The 27,683-nt window shown below is 43.1% G+C and overlaps 1 protein-coding gene across 1 annotated transcript in view; it reads right to left on the minus strand.

Annotated features, from left to right (window-relative positions):
• Positions 1-27,683, minus strand: part of NFKBID (NFKB inhibitor delta) — a 101,657-nt gene that overhangs the window by 14,945 nt on the left and 59,029 nt on the right. Inside the window, exons 7-9 of the mRNA XM_030212047.1 lie at positions 10,488-10,634; positions 6,027-6,081; positions 1,519-1,676 (exon numbers count right to left, since the gene is read on the minus strand). Coding sequence (XP_030067907.1) covers positions 1,519-1,676; positions 6,027-6,081; positions 10,488-10,634 — 360 coding nt within the window. The remainder of the gene's footprint in view (positions 1-1,518; positions 1,677-6,026; positions 6,082-10,487; positions 10,635-27,683) is intronic.

The following is a 27,683-nucleotide window of genomic DNA, read 5'->3' on the forward strand; positions in this document are numbered from 1 at the left end:
AAACGGGGGGGGGGGGGGGTGAAAAAACCAACCTGGAAAACGCGGCTCCGTAGACAGCCATCTGCCATTGGCTGTCTTCTCTGCAGCCGGTCCTCCTCTCCCCTCTGATGTCGCAGCGCTCCTCCGGGGTCTTCCTCCAGGGGCAGTGACGTGTAGGGGAGAGGAGGAGCAGCTGCACAGACGACAGCGAATGGCAGATGGCTGTCTATGGAGCCGCGTTTTGCAGTTTGTTTTGGGTTTCTTCTTTCTTTTTGTACCGGCCGGTGGGGGGTTGCGGGTGGCTAGGGCCGTACTTAGAGAGGACAGGGAGGGCGGCGGGGGGTTTTCCAGGGTGGTTAGGATGCGTGGGTGGTTCGGAACTCGGAGGTTGGCAGCCAGTGTGGAACGATTCCTAGGCGGGCTGCGTCGCTGTTTGCTGCTGACGTCAGTTTGATCTACTCCATGAAGCAGACCACATCCAGCGGAATCCACGGTTCCAGGCAGCCTCAGAATGTTGGAGGTGAGAATTATTATATAGGATTACATATAGAGTTCTTTAGACAGGCATTCCTGCTTGCTTATTCGGTTGCCCTGTGCCCTATCAGCCATTTTATTTATTATATTCTTTTTTCAACATGCACATTTTTGCAGTAGTTTTTGGTGGGGGATAGTCAAACCAAACTACCTGCTAATAAAACAACTCATAGGGCTTGCTGAAATGTGTCTAGTTTGATTATTTACCTCACTACACTATACCAACTTTAGAAGGAAGCCCTCTTTGGCACAATGCAAGTATTAAGACAAACACTAGCAGTAAATTTGAGACTGAGTTCAACTGACCCTGGCTTACAAATGAGATTCATTGCTGCTGTAGTATGCCAAATAATCCCATTTGGAGATATTATCCTCACGAGTTATCACTCGGTTCCACTCCAGAGCATCAGTAAATTTGGAGCTGGGAAGAGGGAAACGAATTAAAGTCTGTTCTACATTTGTCCTTCATTGTAAGAATTCTCCTTATGCTTTTCAAATGAATTAAAATAAGGGGGATGGGGTGTGGCCAAATATGGCTAGACTACTATAGAGACTATTGGTTGTGGTTGGGCAGGTGAAGCATAATGTAGCTTTATTTAAGAAGACAGGCACGGCAAAGAAATTTTGGCTGTAGGATAAAATGAATATAGTTTGAATTGTGGAACATAAGTAGTGTTTAGATAGAGTGTAATATGGGACACAGCAATGTGGTTCAGTGGGTGTTGCATGGAAGGTAGAGTGGAAAGGGAAGGGGTTGTTCACGGAACTTGTGTAAAGAGATCTGTGACAGACAGATATGTTACTGAACAGAGATTGGTTGAGGATTTTGGTGCAGGTGGGTGGAATGGAGTATCAGTAGGACGGAAAGGGATGCTAGTGATATGTAGGTACGGGCAGAGTAGTCACTGGCAGGGTAAGGTGGAGTGCAATTGAGCAGGGATGCAAGGGGATGATGGTGGTAGGACAGAGCACAGTTGTGTGCAGTTACTAATACTTTGTACACACCTGGCTGGTGTAAATTGCCCCCAGCTGAAGAAGTAGCTGGATGCAGCACTGATTTTCATGGTTGCGTATCTGGATTGACTCTGGCACTGGGCACATGGCACTCTGCTTCCGAAATGTAGAATTCTGGGAAATGATGGCACAGTGCAAAGGTGTTAGACCTGAAGGAATTAAAAAAAAAAACAAGAATGAGACTGATAATGCTCAAGTTACACAGTGCATCATAACATTATCTACAGCCACTCTGCCTAAACTCCAATACATCCCACCAATCCACAAATACACTACATCCCATCCACGGCCTACTGGCCAAAGAAATCTCACCTCAGGATACCCCACATTACAGCTTCCCTATGCCTCTGCCATTACCTATTATAAAAGATTAAGGCTTGAAGGGTTACTCCTTATCTTGTCTGCATGCATGCAATGCTTATAGTCTAGTTACTTCTTTCACTCTGAGTAGAGGTGGTCTCTTCAGCAAAGACTTCCTTCTCTTTAGCAGGTCTACTTCCATCTAAGTATGTAACTGATTTACCTCTTGGTTTCTCATCATATGTGACTATATATCCTCACCTAGATCCAACTGAGACTGTAAGAGTTACAACTATCAATAAAAGGTTCCTTTATGCCTTTGGATCAATCTGGTTACTGTCTGCTTTCGCTCTTTTGTTGCTTGTTGACTGCCTGTGGAAGTGCTGGTTTTCCATTCGTGTCTGGACCTCTATTCTTTAAGTATACACATATCTTACAAAGACTGTGTCATTCCCTGCAGTGTCTCATAAGTGCATAAGTATTGCCATACTGGGAAAGACCAAAGGTCCATCAAGTCAAGCATCCTGTTTCCAACAGTGGCCAATCCAGGTCACAAATACCTGGCAAGATCCCCAAAAAGTACAAAACATTCTATACTGCTTATCCCAGAAATAGTGGATTTTCCCCACGTCCATTTAATAATGGTCTATGGACTGTTTCTTTAGGAAGCTGTCCAAACCTTTTTTAAACTCCGCTAAGCTAACCGCCTTTACCACATTCTCTGGAAACAAATTCCAGAGTTTAATTACATGTTGAGTGAAGAAACATTTTCTCAGATTCCTTTCAAATTTACTATATTGTAAATGCCCGCTAGTCCTAGTATTTTTGGAAAGCGTAAATAGACACTTCACATCTACCCATTCCATTCCACTCATTATTTTATAGACCACTATCATATCTCCCCTCAGTCGTCTTTTCTCCAAGCTGAAGAGCCCTAGCCATCCCCTTCATCATTTTCATCACCCTTCTCTGCACCTTTTCTAATTCCATTATATCTTTTTTGAGATACTCCCCCTTCACTTTCTCCCCAGACTCTGGCTGAGTACTTTCATGATAAGGTTCACAAGATTAAACGAATTCTCAACCAGGTCACCTCCACCTCTCCTTCCCTTAGTCCATTCTCTCAATCCTCCAACCCCTGCTTCCTTTTCTGAAATCACTGAAGAGGAAACTACATATCTTCTTTCCTCCTCGAAACTAACTACCTGTTCCTCTGATCCTATTCCCACCCATCTACATAACACTATCTCTCCTACTGTCATCCCTTTTATCTGTCATATCCTTAATCTTTCACTTTCCACTGCGACTGTTCCTGATGCCTTCAAACATGCTGTAGTCACATCACTCCTTTAAAAAAAACCTTCATTAGACCCTACCTGTCCTTCCAACTATCGCCCCATCTCCCTCCTACCTTTCCAATCCAAGATACTTGAACGTGCTTGTTCACCGCCTTTGCCTTGATTTTCTTTCATCCACTTCAATCTGGCTTTCGCCCCCTTCATTCAACTGAAACAGCACTTGCTAAAATCTCCAATGACCTGTTCCTGGCCAAATCCAAAGGTCTCTATTCTATCCTCATCCTTCTCGATCTATCTGCTGCTTTTGACACTGTTGATCACAGCCTACTCCTTGATACGCTGTCCTCACTTGGATTTCAGGGCTCTGTTCTTTCCTGGTTTTCTTCTTATCTCTCCCAGCGTACTTTTAGTGTATATTCTGGTGGATCCTCCTCTACTTCTATCCCACTGTCAGTTGGTGTACCTCAGGGATCTGTCCTGGGACCTCTTCTTTTCTCCATCTATACTTCTTCCCTTGGTACTCTGATCTCATCCCAAGGTTTTCAGTACCATCTTTACGCTGATGATTCCCAGATCTACCTCTCCACACCAGAAATCCAGGCCAAAGTATCAGCCTGCCTGTGGACATTGCTGCCTGGATGTCTCACCGCCATCTGAAACTAAACATGACGAAGACTCAGCTTCTTATCTTTCCCCCTAAACCAACCTCTCCTCTTCCCCCATATTCTATTTCTGTGGATAACACTCTCATCCTTCCTGTCTCATCAGCTCGTAACCTTGGGGTCATCTTCGACTCCTCCCTCTCCTCTGCACATATTCACCAGACTGTTAAAACTTGTCATTTCTTTCTCTATATCACCAAAATTCGCCCTTTCCTTTCTGAGCACACTACCAGAACCCTCATCCATGCTCTTATTACCTCTCGCTTAGACTATTGCAACTTGCTTCTCACAGGTCTCCCACTTAGCCATCTCTCTCCAATCTGTTCAAAATTCTGCTGCACGACTAATATTCTGCTAGGGTCGCTATGCTCATATATTAGCCCTCTCAAGTCACTTCACTGGCTCCCTATCCATTTCCGCATACAGTTCAAACTCCTCTTATTGACCTATAAGTGCATTCACTCTGCAGCTCCTCAGTACCTCTCCACTCATCTCTCCCTACACTCCTCCCTGGGAACTCCGTTCACTGGGTAAATCTCTCTTATCTGCACCCTTCTCCTCTACCGCTAACTCCAGACTCCATTTCTTTTATCTTGCTCCACCATATGCCTGGAATAGACTTCCTGCGCCAGTACGTCAAGCTCCATCTCTGGCCGTCTTCAAATCTAAGCTAAAAGCCCACCTTTTTGATGCTGCCTTTAACTCCTAACCCTTATTTTATCATCCTCACTTTTAATATTCCCTTAGCTCTTATTTGTCCTGTTTGTCTGTTCTAATTTAAGCTCTGTCGAGCAGGGACTGTCTTTTCATGATCAAGTGCACAGCACTGCGTACGTCTAGTAGCGCTATAGAAATGATTAGTAGTAGTAGAATTGAACACAATATTCAAGGTGCTATAGAAAGGCATTATAACATCCTTATTTTTGTTTTACATTCCTTTCCTAATAATACCTAACATTCTATTTGCTTTCTTAGCCACAGCAGTGCACTGAGCAGAACGTTTCAACGTATCAACGACACCTAGATCCCTTTCTTGGTCTGTGACTCCTAACGTGGAACCTTGCATGACGTAGCTATAATTCGGGTTCCTCTTTCCCACATGCATCACTTTGCACTTGCCGACATTAAATGTCATCTGCCATTTAGACACCCAGTCTCCCAGTCTTGTACGGTCTTCTTGTAATTTTTCAGAATCCTCCAGCGATTTAACAACTTTGAATAACTTTGTGTCCTCAGTAAATGTAATTACCTCACTAGTTACTCCCATCTCTAGGTCATTTATAAATATATGTTAAAAAGCAGCGATCCCAGCACAGACCCTTGGGGAACCCCACTAACTACCCTTCTCCATTGAGAATACTGACCATTTAACCCTACTTTCTGTTTTCTATCTTTTAACCAGTTTTTAATCCACAATAGAACACTACCTCCTATCACATGACTCTTCAAATTTCCTCTGGAGTCTTTCATGAGGTACTTTGTCAAACACCTTCTGAAAATCCAGATACACAATATCAACCGGCTCATCTTTATCCACGTTTGTTCACCCCTTCAAAGAAATGTAGTAGATTGGTGAGGCAAGATTTCCCTTCACTAAATCCATGTTGACTTTGTCTCATTAATCCATGCTTTTGAATATGTTCTGTAATTTTGTTCTTTATAATAGTCTCTATCATTTTGCCTGGCACCGATCTCAGACTCACCAGTCTATAATTTCACGGATCTCCTCTGGAACTTTTTTTTAAAAATTGGCGTGACATTGGCCACCTCCAATCTTCCAGTACCATGCTCCATTTTAAGGATAAATTACATATTACTAACAATAACTTCGTAAGCTCATTTTTCAGTTCTATTAGTACTCTGGGATGAATACCATCCGGTCCAGGAGATTTGCTACTCTTCAGTTTGTAGAATTGCCCCATTACATCCTCCAGGTTTACAGAGAATTCATTAAGTTTCTCCGACTCGTCAGCTTCAAATATCATTTCTGGCACCGGTATCCCACTCAAATCTTCCACGGTGAAGACTGAAGCAAAGAATTCATTTAATCTCTCCGCTACGGCTTTGTCTCCCTGATCACCGCTTTTACTCCTCGGTCATCTAGTGGTCCAACCGATTCTTTTGCCGGCTTCCTGCTTTTAATATACCTAAAAAAATTTTTACTATGTGTTTTGGCCTCCAATGCAACCTTTTTTCCTATAGGAAGATGATAGTATATTCCTTTATATAGCTTTCTTACCTTCAAAATTTCTGGCTTCCACATTCACAGTGTTCAGGCCACTAGCAAAAATAACCTTGAAACAAAAGAAACCACAGAAAGAGTTCAGAAGTAATATTTTTATTGAACAGACATATTGTGAAGCAAATCTGGTGGCAACAGTGGGACTGGACCTGAGGTCCTCTCTATTACCATTCCTTTCACTTGTCCCATACATTTCTTCACATGTGATTTACTGAGGTGCTTATTAAAAAGATTGTATGTGGTTTAAGCCCTTAATATATGCTCCCTCTGGTATGCTATTCAAATTCAGTTCAACAATATAACATTCATAATTTATCTCTAATCTCCTTTCCTAGTCCTTGGGGAATTGTTTCAAAAGAAATTGTTTATATGTTTGTTTTCTTATCAGGCAGCTACTTTATGGAACATCTTGCCACTGAAGTTAAGGCGCATCTCTAGTTATCTAATATAATAAAACGCACCCTCAACGTTCTGAGGACAACGTTCTGAAGCCATCTGACGTCACTCCCAGGCTGAAGGGTTCGTGGATTCGTGGTGTGAAGCCTTCAAGCCAGCCAGCCGTCTCTGCCCCGCCCTCACGTCAAACATCATGACGTCGAGGGCGGAAAAAAAAACCAAACAATTCCGGCAGCGCAGCGTCAGGGAAGGAGGCGACGCTCCCGACGTCTCTAGCCTTCCCTTCGCTGTGTTCCGCCTTCTTCTGACGTCAAGGATGACGTCAGAAGAAGGCGGAACACAGCGAAGGGAAGGCTAGACGTCGGGAGCGCCACCTCCTTCCCTGACGCTTCACTGCCAGAACCGCCACGGAGGTAAATTTAAAAAGAAGAAAAAAAAAAAAAAAAAGGAAGTTGGGGGGAGAAACGACAGCATGGATGCGAAGGGGGGGGCATGGGAGAGAGAGGAGCATGGATGCGAGGGGGTCATGGAAGGGAGAGAGGAGACTTGCTGGAAAAGGTTGAATGGAGGCGGCAGGGGACAGAGGAGCATGGATGGGCATGGATTGGGAGGGCAGGGCTCAGGGAGAGAGGGGAATTGCTGGAAAGAGATGAATGGAGGGGGCAGGGGACAGAGGAGCATGGATTGGGAGGGCAGGGCTCAGGGAGAGAGGGGAATTGCTGGAAAGGGATGAATGGAGGGGGCAGGGGACAGAGGAACATGGATGGGCATGGATTGGGAGGACAGGGCTCAGGGAGAGATGGGAAATGCTGGATAGAGATGAATGGAGGGGACAGATGGGCATGGATGGAAATGGATTGCAGGGCAGGGCTCAGGGAGAGAGGGGAATTGCTGGATAGGGATGAGTGGAGGGGGCAGGTGACAGAGGAGCATGGATGGGCATGGATTGGGAGGGCAGGGAGAGGGGAGAGGGAAATTGCTGGATAGGGATGGATATGGATTGCAGGGCAGGGCTCAGGGAGAGAGGGGAATTGCTGGATAGGGATGAATGGAGGAGACAGGTGGCAGAGGAGCATGGATGGGCATGGATTGGGAGGGCAGGGCTCAGGGAGAGAGGGGAATTGCTGGATAGGGATGAATGGAGGAGACAGGTGGCAGAGGAGCATGGATGGGCATGGATTGGGAGGGCAGGGCTCAGGGAGAGAGGGGAATTGCTGGAAAAGGATGAATGGAGGGGGCAGGGGACAGATGGGCATGGATTGGGAGGGCAGGGCTCACACTCTCTCTCTCATATACAATGTCTTTCTGACTCTCACTCTCACACACTCTGTCTCACACTGTATCACATTCACTCTCTAAGTGCCACACAGTCACTCACACACTCGCTTGGTCTCATACACTCACTCTCAGAGAATCTGTGTCTCACACACTCTCTCTCTCGCCCACACACACACACACTCTCTCTCTCACACTGTCTCACATACACACTTGCACACACTCTCATTCTCACACACACACTCTCTCACAAACACACTCACACCCAGACTCACTCTCTCTCTCACACACACACACTCACACTTTCACTCTGACTCTCAAACAGCCACTCTCACATACACTCTCACAAACATACACACTCAGAGGAAAACCTTGCTAGCGCCCGTTTCATTTGTGTCAGAAACGGGCCTTTTTTACTAGTGAGAAAATAAAAGCTAAAGAGTTCCAGAAATATAGAAAATCTCAAGAAGAGGAACACGGGGAGGAATACCGGATGAAACTGAAAAAAGCCAAGAGAGAGGTACGACTGGCGAAGGCGCAAGCGGAAGAACAAATGGCTAGAAAGGTAAGGAGGGGAGACAAAAATTTCTTCAGGTATATTAGTGAAAGGAGAATGACTAAAAAGGGAATTGTGAGACTAAAAGATACAGCAAAACGTTAGATAATGATGAAGAAAAAGCCAATTTACTAAATAGATACTTTTGTTCTGTTTTCACTGAAGAAAATCCTGGAGAAGGACCGCGAGGGACTGGCAAAAGTACACCTGAGAATGGAGTGGATAGAGCACCGTTCACGGAAGAGAGTGTGTATCAACAACTTGGAAAGCTAAAGGTGGACAAAGCCATGGGACCGGACAGGATCCATCCCAGAATATTGAGGGAGCTCAGAGAGACGGGAATCCTTTGAGACGGGAGAAGTTCCGAGGGATTGGAGAACGGCGGATGTGGTCCCTCTTCACAAAAGTGGTGATATGGAAGAAGCTGGAAACTACAGGCCGGTAAGCCTCACTTCGGTTATTGGAAAAGTAATGGAAGCGATGCTGAAGGAAAGGATAATGAATTTCCTGGAAGCCAATAAGTTGCAAGATCCGAGACAACATGGTTTTACCAGAGGGAAATCGTGCCAAACGAATCTCATTGAATTCTTTGATTGGGTAACTGGAGAATTAAATCATCGACGTGCTATACACGTAACCTACTTAGATTTTAGCAAAGCTTTTGACACGGTTCCTCACAGGAGGCTCTTAAATAAACTAGATGGGCTGAAGATAGGTCCCGAAGTGGTGAACTGGATTAGGAACTGGTTGACGGACAGACGACAGAGGGTGGTGGTAAATGGAGTTCGCTCGGAGGAGGGAAAGGTGAGTAGTGGAGTGCCTCAGGGATCGGTGCTGGGGCCGATTCTGTTCAATATATTTGTGAGTGACATTGCCGTAGGGTTAGAAGGTAAAGTTTGCCTATTTGCGGATGATACTAAGATTTGCAACAGAGTGGACACCCGGGAGGGAGTGGAAAGCATGAAAAAGGATCTGAGGAAGCTAAAAGAATGGTCTAAGGTTTGGCAATTAAAATTCAATGCGAAGAAATGCAAAGTGATGCACTTAGGGAGTAGAAACCCAAGAGAGACTTATGTGTTAGGCGGGGAGAGTCTGATAGGTACTGAGGGGGAGAGGGATCTTGGGGTGATAGTATCCGAGGATCTGAAGGCGACGAAACAGTGTGATAAAGTGGTGGCCGTAGCGAGAAGGTTGCTAGGCTGTATAGAGAGAGGTGTGATCAGCAGAAGAAAGGAAGTGTTGATGTCCCTGTACAAGTCATTGGTGAGGCCCCACCTGGAGTATTGTGTTCAGTTTTGGAGGCCGTACCTTGCGAAGGATGTTAAAAAATGGAAGCGGTGCAAAGAAAAGCTACGAGAATGGTACGGGATTTGCGTTCCAAGACGTATGAAGAGAGACTTGCTGACCTGAACATGTATACCCTGGAGGAAAGGAGGAACAGGGGTGATATGATACAGACGTTCAAATATTTGAAAGGTATTAATCCGCAAACAAATCTTTTCCGGAGATGGGAAGCCGGTAGAACGAGATACATGAAATGAGTTTGAAGGGGGGCAGCCTCAGGAAAGATGTCAGGTAGTATTTTTTCACAGAGAGGGTAGTGGATGCTTGGAATGCCCTCCCGTGGGAGGTGATGGAGATGAAAACAGTAACGGAATTCAAACATGCGTGGGATACGCATAAAGGAATCCTGTGCAGAAGGAATGGATCCTCAGAAGCTTAGCCAAAATTGGGTGGCGGAGCAGGTGGGGGGAAGAGGGGTTGGTGGTTGGGAGGCGAGGATAGTGGAGGGCAGATTTATACGGTCTGTGCCAGAACCGGTGATGGGAGGCGGGAAGTACTGCTGCGCAGACTTGTACGGTCTGTGCCCTGAATAAGGCAGGTACAAATCAAGGTAAGGTTTACACATACGTTTGTCTTGTTGGGCAGACTGGATGGACCGTGCAGGTCTTTTTCTGCCGTCATCTACTATGTTACTATGTTAAGAAGGGCTTGAAGACATTGCTGTTTTACAAATATGTATTAACACAGTGCAGTGTAAAGATGATAAATTTGATTCATATATTGTTACATTCTAGATGTTTCCTAATCTATCTTCTTTGTTGTAACCCACTATGAAGTATATCATTGGTTTCAGTGGGCTATAAATGAGCTAACTGTTTTTCTCTTTTTATCCTCACCATGATTGCTGAGCCATTGAGTAGAAGATCCTCAGCAGAGGAAATAATCACCTGAATAATGTTGGGGAAGCCATAAGTCGCTGCCAGATGCAGTGCCGTCTGCCCTTTCTGGTCTGCAGCATTGACATCTGCGCCAAAAGCAATGAGATCATGGACAATTTCTGCCTGATTTGCTGCAGTAGCAACCAAGAGTGGAGTCTGAAGGAAAGGAAAGAAAAGAAAAACTTTTCAAACTGCAAGTGATCCTCTGCAGAAGAATTAGGATGAGTAATACTCTACACTTTAGCATCAGGGGAATCAGCCAGGATCAGGGATGATTCCACACAGTGCAATTCTCAATTAAAATATCAATAAAGATGACATCAGTGTAATTTATGTATACCAGAACTCTAATTGAGAGCTTTTTTTCACAGCATGCTTTTGAGTTTGCTTGATTTTCAGATTAGACCATAGGGCAGTGGTTCCCAAACATGGTCCTAGAGGCACCCCGGCCAGTCAGTGTTTCAAGATATCCACAATGAATATTCACTTCAATTCAAATCAATTCTTGATTACCACTAATATCCCCTTTCCGGGGTTCAGTATGGTTTACATTCTAGGTGAGACAAAAGCAAATAGTGTTAGTGCAAGGTCTGAGAAACAGAGCCCACTGGATTAATACATGAGACTACAAATATTAAGGAAAGGATAACGGATGATACTAGGAGGTAGTCGTCATGATGGATTGTTATGAAGCCATCTTTGGGAAGAGAAAAGTTTTTAGACTCTTTCTGAAGTTGAGGTAGCTGTTTTCTGTTCTGATGGGAATAGGTAGAGAGTTCCATATTTTCACTTGACTCCAAGTACGGGGAATAGAGAACTATTGTTTTTTGGAATGGTGATGCTAGCATCAACTATTGTTTCAGTCTGTTAGACTGGACCAGACATAGTGAAGTGGTATCAGTCAGAAGTTCAGATGTGAAGCCCTGTAGGATTTGAAAAACAAAACAAGGTACTGTCCCCTATTGTGGATTAAAAATTGGTTAAAGGATAGAAAACAGAGTAGTATTAAATGGTCAGTATTCTCAATGGAGATGGGTAGTTAATGGGGTTCCACAGGTGGTGTGATCGCACCTCAAAAATTGTGTTCAATTCTGGTCGCCGCATCTCAAAAAAATATATAGTGGAATTAGAAAAGGTGCAGAGAAGGGCAACAAAAATGATAAAGGGGATGGGATGGCTTCCCTATGAGGAAAGGCTAAAGCGGCTAGGGCTCTTCAGCTTGGAGAAAAGGCGGCTTGAGGGAAGATATGATAGAGGTCTAGAAAATGAGTGGAGTTGAACAGGTAGACATGAAGCGTCTGTTTACGTTTTCCAAAAATATTAGGACTAGGGGGCATGCAATGAAGCTACAAAGTAGTAAATCAGAGAAAATGTTTCTTCACTCGACGTATAAACAAACTCTGGAATTCGTTGCTAGAGAATGTGGTAAAGGCGGTTAAGCTTAGCGGAGTTTAAAAAAAGGTTTGGACGGCTTCCTAAAGGAAAAGTCCATAGACCATTATTAAATTGGACTTGGGGAAAATCCACTGTTTCTGGGATAAGCAGTATAAAATGTTTTGTACTTTTTTGGGATCTTGCCAGGTATTTGTGACCTGGATTGGCCACTGCTGGAAACAGGATGCTGGGCTTGATGGACCTTTGGTCTGTCCCAGTATGGCAATACTTATGTAGCTTTGAACCCGAGTCTTCCTGATATGGGAAGCCAGTACAGTTTGTTTAGATGAGTTGAAACACTAGTATATCTATTCAATCTGTATATTAGTCTAGCAGCTGTGTTCTGTATGATTTGCCATTTTTTCTGATATTGACAATACCAAGAAATAGAATGTTACAGTAATCCAAGTGAGGTAGGACTAACGTTTGGACTAGTAGTGCAAAGGCTTTTTAGTCGAAGAATGATCTGATTAGACGTAGCTGTCTCATTTGAAGAGTCAAGCAGGACCCCTAGTACTCTGGTTTCAGATTAGACTGTAAAGATTTGATCATTGTTCAAAGATATTGATGGGACCTCAACTCCTTGATTTCAGAACCACAGGACCTTGGTTTTTTTGTGCATTGAATTTCAGTTTATTGGTCAGGGCTCAGGTGCCGACAGCAGTCATACCATTCGCTACAGATCGAGTTGGATCTAAGTTTGATGCTGTCACTGGTAAGAGAAGCAGGGTCATCTGCATAGGATAATAGTAGTTTATTAAGTCCCAGGTGTCTTGAGGCAAGGGATGGCATAAAGAGATTGAACAGAATAGGTGATAGGGGAGATCCCTGTGGGACCGGGTTGTTTTACTTAACAGATTAACTTTGATTTAAAAGGAATTCACTGAACCATTTGAACATAGTTCCTGTTATTCCTATCTGATCCAGGCGTTCGAGTAACCATGTGTGGTCAACCGCCTTGAACGCCATAGATATATCGAATTGGAGAACAATTACTTGGTCACCTTTCCATAGATGTTGTTTGGCATATGTGGTTCGAACTAGCAGCAATGTTTCCGTACTATGTGACAATCTGAAGCCAAATTGTGGCCAGTGTAAATTAGAAAACTTTTCCAGAAATAAAGAGATGCTTACTAATGTAGGTTTCTAATGCTTTAGTAAAAAAGGGGTATGCTTGCCACTGGACTGTAGTTTGCAGGCGATGTTACGCCTAGCCCAGATCCCTTCAGTAGTGGAGCGAGAACAATTTTCCCCATATCAGGAGGAAGAGAGCCAGTTTTTAACAGCTCATTGAGTAGCCAGTTTACTGCTTCTATAGGGATGGATTTGAGTAAGTGTTTTGGGCATTGATCCAGGGAGCAGTTGGCTCGGGAGCATTTCAACAGCATTGATATTACATCCTCAACTGTTAGTGGTTGAAAAGATTCCCAGTTTTGAGTCCTTGGGTTGCAGGATCTCAGACGATTAAGGTTGAGCTATGAGTCGGACTATTTTCCTCTGTTGGTGTAGCTTTAGATAATTCATACCTAATTTGGAGGATCTTATTGGCAAAATGATCAGCTAGATCTTGGGTGGTGGAACATGTTTTCTGTGAATGTTTATCCTTATTAGTGGAAGCCAGTGTTTTAACAAAGGAGAAAAGTTTTTTGTTCTCAAGATCATCTTGATCTATTAGGCTGCTATAGTATTGGAGTTTTGATCCAGCTACCTTCTTTTTGTAGCATCGGAAGGCTGACTTCCATTTGGATTTATCAGTAGTATCTTTATTCTTTCTCCATTGCTTTCCAAGGTTTTGACATTTCTTTTTTAGGATGGATAGCTCCTCTGTAGACCATGGTAAATTTCTGGATGTCTTGACCTATTTGGTGGTAAATGGAGCAATTGTCTAGTGCGGCTTTCACTTTGGTGTCCCAGTGAGATTTGATCGAACCATGTGTAGGAGATTCAGTAATGAGGGAATCTGTTAGCTTAGACCACAAAAGACCTCCTTGATTTTCTCTCTGGTGGAGACGAGTTTGGATAACATGAGAGATTTATATGCACTTCCTTCACTGCACGCAAATCTCTTCCATGAATATTTGTTTTGGCTATCCTGAAAAACCTGACTGGCTGGGGTGCCCCCAGGACCACATTTGGAAACCACTGCCATAGGGCATTTGTGTGTTGGATGGAGAAAATCCACTGTTAATGAAGTTCCCCCTGGATCATACCTGAAGCAGTTTTTGAAACAAGGCTATTATCTAATCCTCAGGTACAGGGTTAATATCTATTTATTTGCTTTTCTACAGCCAAGCTCATGGCAAGTTACAAATTCATATACACAGCGTAATTTTATAACTTGTTGCCTAGGTGGGAGGCTAAATAAAGGAAATACAAATACACTATCAGACAATATTACAAAACCAAAATAGGACCAAACTACAAGGATACACACAAACTCTTCTCACTCGTAAACAATCTCCTAAATACTAATACAGTTACCTCCAACAACACAGATACCCCATCAGCAACCAACCTTGCAAATTACTTCAAGGAAAAAATCATAAAGCTCCGACTCATGATACATAGTAGATGACGACGGCAGAAAAAGACCTGCACGGTCCATCCAGTCTGCCCAACAAGATAACTCATATGTGCTACTTTTGTGTATACCTTACCTTGATTTGTATCTGTCTTTTTCAGGGCACAGACCGTATAAGTCTGCCCAGCACTAACCTCGCCTCCCATCCACCAGCCATCCAATACAACGGACTACACAAATATCCTTGAATGTCTAGACCCAAAACCCGGGGAATACCCAACAGATTGATCTTGGACCAACTTTGACAAGCTTTCATCAAATGAAATCTCACATTGGCTCGGAAAATATGCCAAATCGCAATGCAAATTAGACATTTGCCCTAATAGTCTAATAAGATCCGCACCCAAACAATTCAAAACAGACCTCACGAACCACGTAAATTACAGACTCCAAAATGGGCTCTTTCCCAAGGATAAAGGAAACATCCTACTTACTCTGCTACCGAAAGAGGCTAAGAAAAGCACAATAGATCTAACCAACTATTGCCCAGTAGCATCTATTCCACTTATAACCAAACTCATGGAAGGCATAGCGACGAAACAACTTACTGAAAACTTAAACACTCAATCCTGCATGAGTCTCAATCAGGATTTCGATCAAACCACAGCACCGAAACTGTTCTAGTGTCCGCAATGAACTCATTTAAACAAGTAATTGCAACTGGTAACAACATACTCCTCCTACAATTCGACATGTCTAGCGCCTTTGACATGGTTAATCATGAAATACTACTACATATACTAGAATACTTCGGAGTAGGAGGAACAGTTCTCAAATGGTTCAAAGGATTCCTGACCACAAGATCATACCAACAATGAACGCGGACAGATCACTCCCATGGACACCTGAATGTGGAGTCCCCCAAGGATCCCCCCTCTCACCAACCTTATTCAACCTAAACCTCAACCCATACATATATGCAGATGATGTCACAATTTACATCCCGTTCAAACATGATCTAAATGAAATCACCAACGAGATCAACCAAAGCCTCCAAATAATGCACACCTGGGCAGATGCATTCCAACTAAAACTTAAGGCAGAAAAAACACAATGTCTTATACTTACCTCACAATATAACACAAAAAACCTCTCCACCAGAACCACACCATACTGCTCTCTTCCTGTTGAAAATTCTTGGAGTCACCATTGATCGAAACCTCACGCGATGCTCACGTGAAAAACACTACGAAAAAGATGTTCTACTCCATGTGGAAACTCAAGAGTAAAACCTTTCTTCCCGAGATACATCTTCCGTACTCTGGTACAGTCAATGGTAATAAGTCATCTGGACTACTGCAATGCACTGTACGCTGGCTGCAAAGAACAGACTTTCAAAAAACTCCAAACTGCCCAGAATACTGCTGCCAGACTCATATTTGGAAAAAGTAAATATGAAAGTGCAAAACCCTTAAGAGAGAACTTCACTGGCTCCCACTTAAGGAACGCATTGCATTCAAGATCTGCACAATTGTACACAAAATCATTCACGCAGATCCCCAACCTACATGCTAAACCTCGTGGACCTACCTCCCAGAAACGCCACAAGATCATCTCGCAAATTTCTCAACCTGCACTTCCCCAGCTGTAAAGGACTAAAATACAAACAGATGCACGCCACCACCTTCTCTTATATGAGCACGCAGTTATGGAATGCATTACCCACAGATCTAAGAACAATCAACGAAACAACTATCTTTCGCAAATCTCTGAAGACACATTTCTTCAACAAAGCTTACAACGAGAACCTATATCCTCAATCCACTTCACCAACCCATTCAGTCATGAAAGCCCACCTTTTATAATTACCCTAATAAATCCCTCCTTCTTCTTTCTTCCCTTAATTAATCTCTACACAATACTAACTGTACGTGATATACTGGAATAACTATATTAACAAAACTATGTAAGCCACATTGAGCCTGCAAATAGGTGGGAAAATGTGGGATACAAATGCAATAAATAAAAATAAATAAATAGGCACCTGTTTTATAAAGACAAATAGCTATCCATGTGCCTTTAGAAAATACCAGGATAAAACATGCAGAAATTGCCGCTATAATGAACTGCATACATTTACATCTGCTTGGGAGTAGGTGTAAATACACATGTGTAGTTTATAAACACTTGCAATTTGCATCTCCACACAAATGATGCCCTCAAGCATGCCTGGGTCATAAGAGTACACATCTACCATTGCATGTGTGGCTGTGTGCTTACATAGTGATTATTTTTTTCTTTTTAACCCGGGCCGATATTCAGAGCTATTTAAGTGGGCTGGAGAGGCTCTGACTAGCTTAAATCACCTGTCGCCACCCAACCGCCAATATTCAGCGGCACTAAACCAGGTAGTGCCGCTGAATATCGCCTCTGACTTGCCCCCCAAAAAAGTGGAGCCAGGGCTTATCTAGGTGCCAGCAATATTTAGTCGAGGCCTGCATAAGCAAAGTGGGTAAATTTAGGACAGCTCAAAAGCTGTCCTAAATTCACCTGCGTAGCTTAAGTGGGCCTCTGCTCAATATCAGGCTGGTACCAGCATAAGCTTTTTATTTATTTTTTAAAATTTGATCCCCCACCCCCCAAAGTATTCCCCATCTCTCTCTAAAACACCCCCTGTCCTCATCCCCTCAGCAGTTCAGGTAGGTTCCTACAGGTTTACCTTGATCCCTGGTGGTCATTCGAAGTAGGAGCAGAGCCCCCTAGCTCCTGTCCCTTGTGGCACCTTTGCAAAATGGCTGCCGCAACCTCTCGCAGCACTTCATAGTACCGTGAACTGCCACAAAAGGTCATGGCAGCCATTTTGGGAAGGTGGCGCAAGGGGCAGGAGCGAGCGGGCTGCGCTCCTGTCCCCAACAACCACCACAGAATCACCAGGGATCAAGGTAGACCCAGGGGACCCCTACCTGAACTACTGACGCATTTGGGAGTGGGAGGTGGAGAGGAAGATGCATCAGGAGCTTAAATTAAAAAAAAAAAAGAAGTTATGCATGTCCTGACAATGTTCAGCTGGGGCTCTACTGTGCTAAATCCTACTGAAGTTCAGGTGAAGAACTGGGGGTCCTCTCTGTCGGTCCCTGTCTTGCCCAAGAAGATGACATGTATCAGATTCAGAGTTCCCTAGGGTTTGACAAGCCTCAGTTGCCTCATCGTTCCTTGGTGGAATCTGTGCTCAAAAGAGCCAGGAGTTCTAGGGACTATGATTTGGCGCCGCCTGGCAGAAAAGCTAGAACCCTGGATTCATTTGGTTGGAAGATGTATCGGGCCTCTATGCTCATCTCCTGCATTCAATCTTACCAGCTCTACAGGAGCCTATACTTGCGGAACTTGATGTGCAATACGTCTGATTTGGCAGATTCTCTCCCACAGGAGCAAGTTGAATCTCTTCGCCAGTTGGTCAAGCAGCAGAAGGCATGTAGACATTTCTTGACCAGGGGCACTTATGACACCTTTGATGTGGTGTCCAGGATCTCTGTCCAGAATATAGCAATGTACAGACTATCATGGCTGCGTGTCTCTGACTTGGACCCGGCAGTCCAGCAAAGGTTGAGAGATGCCATGTATCAGAGAGAGAACCCTTTTGGAGACGAGGTGGAGATTTCTGACTTCATCAAGAAACATACTGACACCACTGATTCTATTCCAGGTACTAAAACAGAAGGGATGTGTCCCATCCTATATCTAAGGGCCCTGAACAAATTCCTGGTCAAAGAAAAGTTCAGGATGGTTTAGCACCCTTCTCCCCAAGATTCAGGAAAATGATTAGCTATGCTCTCTTGACTTAAAGGATGTTTACACTCACATCCTGATACTTCCAGGTCACAGGAAGCATCTTCGATTTTGGCTGGGGACACATCACTTCCAGTACCACATGCTGCCTTTCGGCCTTGCATCAGCTCCATGGATTTTCACCAAGCATCTTGCAATAGTTACAGCATTTCTACGCAGATTGTAACCACTCGCCTCCACCTATTCTCCTCCTTCCTGTACACATTAATTGATTTGATTACTTTATTTTTTTTGTCTATTGGATTGTAAGCTCTTTGAGCAGGGCCTATCTTTCTTCTGTGTTTGTGCAGCGCTGCGTACGCCTTGTAGCGCTATAGAAATGCTAAATAGTAGTAGTAGTAAGTAAACACGATCTCCGATTTCACATTGCTTCTTTTATTATTTGTTATGTTACAACTCAATGCCCATTATTCGTATTCGGTATTCTTATTTATTTATAGCATTTGTATCCCACATTTTCCCAATTTGCAGGCTCAATGTGGCTTACATTTGCCGTAATGGCGGTTGCCATTTCCGGGTAACAAAATTACAAGTGATATTGCATTAAGGTGCATACATACATGATAACATACATGGAACATAATGTATATGGAACAGATCATGGTGTATATATATATATATATATATATATATATATATATATATATGTATATATATATACACACACCATGTGCATAAATATATGGTTAAGAAGAATACATTATGGTATTGCATGAAGGTTCCTGAGTAATAAATTGGATTGTAACATACATTAGGTCATCGATTATAGAGAGACCCTATTCGATATAAGGTTTAAAGTGGTAGTGTTTGATCATTAATAGCGAAGAGGTTAAGCAGTCATGCGATAAAAAGTTCGGTTTTGTATAGATTGTGTATAATATTATTTAGTATTTGACCGAATAGTAAAATATGCTATTCGGTACAGCTCTACTTTTAAGTTTCACTTACCATATTATCTCATGTATAATACACACCTGTGTATAATGTGCACCCTGAGTTCTAAACGTTGCTTTAATGTAAAAATCTATTTAACTCTGTATAATACGAAGGTGAAGTTCTGGATGTCCATGCAAATTAAGAGCAAGATCAGAAGCACTATATAAAACTACTACTAGCGCTATAAATGTTTAAAATGCCAGAGGAAACAATTCAGTGGAAGTGATGCCAAACAGAAAAACGCCATTTAAAATTGTTCGCTTGTCCTTCCCACGTGCTAGATGTGAAAACAGCTTTTGAAAGAACGCCCAAGTACTGGTATTGACTGATATCTAGTTCATAGTTTAAAAGTTTAAGAATTAAAAGCAGCAGTGTTCTTGTTGATATGTTTTTTTTAGAAATACAGAATCATGGCATCATGACATACATATACAGCAGCTGGAAAATTAAGCTGAAGCAAATAAAAATAAGGAAGTTGGCCAAATTTGATGTAAGTGAAGAAAACATTTGTTTATGGCACAATGATAAAGAAAAGCTAGAATAAAAGTGCCCTGCTCAAAACAGACCAATTGCATAAAAATGCCAGCTTCTCCTGAGCTACAAGAGGCACTACTAAAATGGCGCTCAGAGCGCTGGCAACATGGCAGTGCTGTCGATATTGCAGAGTTATGCTTGAAGGCCCTTAGTACTGTCAAAGCTTTGAGAAATATGAAAGAGTTTTAGACTTTGTATGGATGGGCACAAAGATTTATGGGGCGCCATAATCTGTTAGATACCGGACAACAACAGTCCAAAAGTTACCTGATGATCTGAACCATAAAACTGCTTGAATTTCAAAAATTTATTATAAAAATGAGAAAAATTGCATATTCTCTCCTTGACTGTCAAAATTTAAGAAGCATTTGAACAGCATTGTCAATCTGTACGATTGGATGTTGAACATTAAAGGTGTGAAGACAATTTCTATGGCTACAACAAGTCATGGCCAATGGTTCAAAGTTAGCTCCGTATGTCATTTTTAAGAGAAAGACCCTAACCAGGCCCATATAACAGTACTGCTTAAACCCGGTAAAACAGTTCTACACCCGGAGTCTTACCGACCAATCTCACTTTTATAAACTCAGAGGCCAAGTTTTTGGCCAAATTGCTAGCTAATAGATTGGCCAGATACCTCCCCTCTTTGGTAGAAGAGCCACAAGCAGGATTTGTCCAGGGTAGGAAAATAGCAAAGAACATGAGGAGAATACTTTTAGCGCTAGAGAAAGCACAAAGGGAAAGACAGCCAACCATGTTAATTAGTTTCGATGCCGAAAAGGCTTTTGACCGGGTGGATTGGAGATTCCTACTAGAAACACTTAAAGCATATGGAGTGACTGGGTTCTTCATGCAGGCGATTAGAACTCTGTACACCGCTCCTAGAGCGAGAGTTCTTGTTAATGGTCTAGCCTCGGACTGGTTCCCCATTGGTCGAGGTACACGCCAGGGCTGTCCTCTCTCACCCTTACTTTTTGTCCTAACACTTGACCCGTTGATACGGGAGATAAGTAACAACGTAGACATAAAGGGAGTACAGATACAAGACCGGGAATTTAAAATAGCAGCTTTTGCAGATGACTTACTGGTGTTAATAACAAATCCCAAGAATTTCATTTAAATTTGATAAAATCGGAGGCCTTAGCGAGCCCAGACATTAGGAAGGCAGATTGGGAACAGTTCCCATTACGGTGGGCGACGGGGTCATTCCGATATCTAGGCATTCAATTGACATTGGACCCGGCTCAGATATACGCTTCCAATGTTCCACACTTGTTGCGAGACACGAGGGAGCAGTTAAACAGGTGGAGTTCTCTGCCATTGACACTCTTGGGCCGGATCCATTTGTACCGCATGTTGGTGTTCCCGAAATGGTTATATGTACTGCAGGTATTACCACTACAGCTATGGAAAAAAGACCTTCGGGTACACCAGAGACAGGTGGCACGATTTTGTTGGGCTGGAAGGAAACCAAAACTCAAATGGGAGTATCTTAGTGGGGCCCAGGCGAACGGGGGCTTGGGGATCCCTAACATGCGTATATACAATCAAGCATGCCTCTTAAGGCATTTAGGAGATTGGGTCATGGGCACGAACACTTACACAGATGTACAATTAGAGAGAATGCATTTCAGCCCCTGGCATTTCAATTATTTATTACATGCAAAAGTCAGAAATCTTCCACAGCAAGCAAAAGTCAGAAATCTTCCACAGCAAGTAAAGCATAGTCTACTTTTACAGCCTTTAAGATATCTGTGGACAGAGATAACGAAACTTTGGAAGCACAGCTCAGAGAGTAGTGTGCTGCTGCCAATTACGGGTAATGCGGAGTTCTCACCTGGGAGAGAAAGTAAATTTTTGAGACCTGGGGAAGCAGGGTGTCATACTATTGGAAAACTTTCTACAAGCGGATGGGACCGTTATGGCTTATTCAGAGTTTGAGAGGCACTATGCGGGGGGAATGTTGGCGGAATTAGCCTATTTCCAACTTTCACATTATATACATGAGCTTCCCACCGTAAGTCTCCTACCAGGCTTTGAGAAGGACATTAGGGAGCTTGTAGCTGGGGATGCAGTAGGACAGATCTCGGTGTCAGGGTTCCACAAGGTACTGGAGGGGAAGCAACCACAAAGAGATGTTAAGATGGTCGTGGAAAGATGGAGTCGGGAGGTGAAAGACCAAATAACAGAAGGGAAGATATTAGCGGCGCTCCAAGGAGGGGTAAGGGTGGTGCATAGTGCTGAGTTGCAGGAGTGCCATTTTCGCACCATACATAGGGCATATTTTTCAGTTAAGCAGACATGGCATGCAGGAGTGGTAGAAACACATAAGTGTCCCAAATGTGCAGAAGTAAATGCATCATTTAGCCACGGTTTGTGGCAATGTAGAGAGATACGGGGGTTTTGGACAGCTCTCTCCAGGTTTTTGGGCTGGGTTCTAGGATACCGGGTGGACCTGTCCTTTGAAAGGGTGATACTGAGCTCCATGACGACATGGCACAAAGGAACATTAGAAGAAAAGATGTTCCTTAGTAAACTTTGTATTTTGGGGAAAAAATGTATCCTAAATTGCTGGACAATGGATAGAGGACCCTCATATTGGTATTGGAGAAATAGGCTCCATGAACTTATGTTATGGGAAATGCAGGACGCCCGTAATACACCAAAGAGGCGTCAACGATTTATAAAAATTTGGGGGGCATACCTACACAAAATATCACCACGAACACGGAGCCACGTTTTGAACACATTGGGTTAGTCTGTATATATGGAAAGAATATAATTAGAAACATGAGATACAATCAAAAGTCAGGCATCACTAATGGGTGGACGAGCTCCCTGGTAAAGAGGGGAGGGGGGTAGACTTCAATAAATGATTTGAGGCTCTTATCACTACTGTTCTTGTTTGTGAGATTTGGGAACTTTATATGATTCTATGATTTTTTTTTTGGATACGACACCGGTTATTAAAACATGTACCCTTCAACAATGGTTAAAAAAAGGGGGGGGGATAAAAGAGGGGGGAAGGGTGGGGGTTTATGGGAAAAGGGGAGAAGAGAGGAAAGCCCAAAACGACAATATAACGGATAATGAATTGTTAAATATCTGAAGTGTCATGGTATGATCAATGGCTCTGGAATTTAAATGATGCAAATTGGCAGAGCATTACTAATTGAAGAAAGATAACGAATGGATGGGCATGGGAAGGGGGGGGGGGTGGGGGGGGGGGGGGGGGGGGGGGGGGGGGGGGGGGGGGGGGGGGGGGGGGGGGGGGGGGGGGGGGGGGGGGGGGGGGGGGGGGGGGAAACGATACAAGTTTGATGACAGAAGATAACCAAATGTATTAGTTGTTTGTTTATCCATGGTTAAGTTAAGGTATCTTTTCAAATGGAATGTGGTAACTATTTTGTAATGTCATCGGAAAAAGCGTTGAAACATTAGATGTAACTCTGAGGGGGGAAAGGGGAGGGACACCACCGAGTCTATAAGAACACAAGGCTCGGCTGGGAGATACATGGGATGGGTGGGAGGGAGGAGGGGAGAAAATGTACAAAAAGTTTGATGATGGATGTTATCATTGTTTTGTAAGATTGGAAGTCTTGAGGCAACACTGAGTGTACCCCTGACTATTGTTGTGATAATATATGTTTATCATCAATAAAAATGTTGAAACATAAGAGAAAGACCCTTCAGAAAGGCGTTGATTTTCTGTGAGGAATTCATGTCTACGTCCATCAAAAGCGGTAGATGGACGGACACCTTATGCTTGACTGGCTAACCTGGTGGGCTGTTAAAAAAAGCCTTCACTGCTGGTATTTGGATGCATTTTGGTGTCACTGAATACCAGCAACAAAAAAGTGCTACAGAAGGCTAAAATGATCTATCCACTATCTGCACTAGAATGACAAAACTTTCATAGCCACTGGATGTCGCAGTAAACGAGCCTATAAAAGATGCACTTAGGTGTAAATAGAACTCCTGATTCATTTATGGTTCCCATTCCTACACAGCAGGCAGATGGATAAATGCACCAACAATGCTCAAAACAACCCAATGGATCAAAGAAATCTGGCAAAATCTGGTTCCAAAATTAACATTTTTTTTCAAATGACATGGACGGCAGTGAAGACGATGTGGTGTGGTCAGAAATCCATGCCCGTCATGGAGCTAAACAGACTGCTACAGTGGTCAACAGCAATGATGATTCAGACAGTGGTGATGATGATGATTTGTTTTATGCAGATTATAAAGGAGGTTCAGCCAATGATCCTATCGATTTTCATGAACTTTTCAACTCCGATGAAGCCCAACATCAGGAACATCATACTGGCAAAACATTTCCTACCTACATATAATATGCACCCAGACTTTGAACAAAATTTTATGCGAGATAATTCGCTTTATAGTCTATGTGGAAACAAACTTCTTAGACCTTATTTCCCCGAGGGATATATTCCATAACTTGATACAATCAATGGTTCTGAGCCATGCAGATTACTGCAATGGAATATATGCGGGATGTAAAGTACAGCTTATGAAGAAACTCCAGACAGCCCAAAACACAGCTGCCAGGCTGATATTTGGCAAAACACGATTCAATAGCGTTAACCTCTCCGATTAAAACTGCACTGGCTCCCAATCAAGGAACGCATTATCTTTAAAATTTGCTCTTTAGTCTACAAGATTATCTACGGTGAAACCCCAGGATACATGGTTGACTTGATAGATCTTCCGACCAGAAACAGAACCAGAGCGTCACGTACCTATTTGAACCTCCACTATCCAAGCTGCATTGGACTCAGATACAAATCAACCTATGCATCCAATTTCTCCTACTTAGGTACACAAATGTGGAATGAACTACCAAAGAGTGTGAAAACGATCCATGACCATCTAAACTTCAGGCGATCATTAAAGACCTGTTTTGCAAGGTCTACCCTACTGACCCAACTTAAATGTCAACTCTGCAATGCATCAAAACCTTACATCGTACTGGACATTATATATTCTTTATTTCCTTGACCCTTAGTGTACTTGTATACCCTAACCTTACCTGACCCTTATTTTATACTGTATTTATCTTCTACCGGACCTGGTGATCGCCTTTACGGTAATATGTAAGCCACATTGAGCCTGCTAATGGGTGGGAAAATGTGGAATACAAATGTACAAAAATAAATATTCCAAGATTGTCATCTTGACCTCATCTGACCTGAAAAAGGAGGTACTGTCTTTGAAAGCTGTCAAAAAAAACGTATTTAGTCCAATAAAATAAAGGTATGATCTTATTATGTTTTATTCTATTACTTTATTTAGTAGACTAACCCTTAGCGGTGCCTCAGAATGCACCACTAAGAGTCAGGTCCTGCCTTTTTGAATGACAGTGGCACTGGAGGTAGAAACGATGGGCATCATTCCTGCCTTTCAAATTTCTGAGTTTGGAGGGCGTAGCCGGGATTTAGGGGCCCTTTTACTAAGTGGCAGTAAGCACTATCACATACGTATCACAAGCACTAAAACCATGCTACAAGGCACTACTGCAGGACACCTGTGGATCGGCGCTCACCAATCCCGTACTAAAAAACAAAATGAGGGCGGAGAGTAGGCATGCCCTGCGCTAACTGGCAAATCACTGGGCGCTGCCAATTAGCATGGGTTTAGCACAGGAGCCCTTACCACCTAGTAAAGAGGTGGAGGTAAGGGCTCCCACACTAATGTCCATGCACTAATTGAGAAATTAGCATGCGGCCATTAACAGGAAAAAAATAAAAAATTGTGGGCATTTTACACCTACACTATAAGTGGCGTTAGCATGTGGGAAATCTACGTGCTAAAAATAGCACAGGCCACATTTTAGCATAGCTTAGTAAAAGGACCACTCAGTTTTATATGTTGGGTGGTGGGGGGGGGGGGAGCTGTGGGGCCACTACACTACCAGGGCATTTTGAGTGTTGAGGCAAGGGTCACAGACGACAAAAAAAAAAAAAAAGTGACATTAAATCTTCTCAGCTAAGCCTTCTATACCTCCCTCAGACCTGGAAGTACATTTCTTGCATGTGTTTGCCTTAAAATTCTGTGTACTTTTCTGCATCACAGCAGAATAACTAATAGCCTTGATGGCATTCATTGTAATATGCTGTGCGCCGATGTCTACTATGCAAATTAACTTCTGTGCTGAACCCCTCTCTGCATTGTGCACCCAGTAACATGTGTACAGACCTCTTGTTAACCACACACTTCTGCCAAAGGTAACTTTCTGTATCTGCCTAAGAATCAGCAAAATGAATGCACTGGTAGAACACGTCCAAAATCAACTTCCAAAAATTGTTTTAGACTTCCATATAATCAGTCCTAGGGCCATACCAAACCAATCCAGCCCACATGCATGTTCATTGTGATGTCTTGAGAGCCAGACTGACTTGGGGTGTCCCATGAACTGGGTTGAGGACCCCTGGCATAGAGGAATGTAAAAGTGCAGATACAACTCTAGCCATCTTACTGGGCAGACTAGATGGGCTATACTGGTCTTTATTTACCGTCATTTACTATGTAGACAGGAAAAACAAGGGAAAATATGTCACTCCTAAAAGGAAAATAAGAAAAACGAAGAGGAGGGTCCAAACCAAGCAACAGTGGTGAAAATCAGTTGCCGCTTGAGCATTGCGGCTTGAAGCTCTTTCAGCAACCTGATCTAAATTACCCCAGAAGCAGGTTCTGCTATTGAGAAAGACATGGGGAAGCCACTGGTTGCCCTGGGATTGATAGCATGGAATGTTGCTACTATTTTGGGCTAGATGGACCATTGGTCTGACCCAGTATGGCTATTCTTATCTCATGTACAAATTGTCCTGCTATGATAGATTAGATAAAGATCACAGAGCTGCAGCTGAATCAAGTGTCTAATCAAGCCTGTGGTTAGGAAGTCCTCTCTGGGTCCTATGAAATACACAATATGCTTTTTATTTATTGTTTGTAGCCTAAATGTGATTATTACCAAGAGGTTGTTGTGGTTCTGTGAAGGGGAAGGAGATCTCTCTGTGGGACCTTGCACACACCGCACCCCTAAAGCACCTGTTCTTCAGGAAGGCACATGCAGGATGGAAGGAAATCCTGTCAGACACCAACATTTACTGTCACACATGCTTCTCTAACTCTGCTCCTTCATAGTGAAGTGTATACTGGAGTGCAAGTTCTGTTCAGGAGCTGCACCAAATTATTTTTTGGGTGCATCTGCTCATAGTTCATATTTATTTTGAGATATTGCCAAATATCTAAGCAGTTTGCACTGTTATAAAGGGGGATAAATAGACTAGGGTAGGAGTGGGGTGAATAGGAGTCGAGTAGGTAAAAGGTGTAGTTCAGAACAAGAGGTTTTACATCTTCCAGCATTTACAGTAGACAAAGAAGTAGGGGAGAGAAGGAGACCAGCTTAAGCTCCTTGTGGCATGGATATATTTATTGTACCTTATCCAGTCTTGTGTACATCCAGTACAACTATAAAATATTATGGGGTAGATGTTCGGCTGACGACGGCCAGCATTTATCTGCTGCTGGCTTTATACCTCGATATTCAGTGCAGGATAAAACAGCCAGTTAAGTGCAATATTCAGCACTTAACCAGTTAAGGTGAACCACATAAAGATGTGTTTTGTGGTCCAATTTATGTGCTTTTCCTAGCCAGTTAAGTGCAGAACATTGGTATTTAACTGCCTAAGTGCAGACTCCGCACCCGGAATGCCCACAAAGTAGCCGTTTATGCTTAAGCTCTAACCAGGCATTTTCAGTGTCATTATCCAGTCGTGTACCACTGAATATGCCCAGTTAGCCCCGGATAAGCAATTGGATCACAGCTATTTAAATCTTTTTTGAATATCGACCCCTAGAAGTATTACTATTATTCAATCCTTACACCTTCATGTGCTGCAGTCAGTCAG

This window comes from Microcaecilia unicolor, chromosome 8 (assembly GCF_901765095.1).
Source record: "Microcaecilia unicolor chromosome 8, aMicUni1.1, whole genome shotgun sequence".
Taxonomy (NCBI): Eukaryota; Metazoa; Chordata; class Amphibia; order Gymnophiona; family Siphonopidae; genus Microcaecilia; species Microcaecilia unicolor.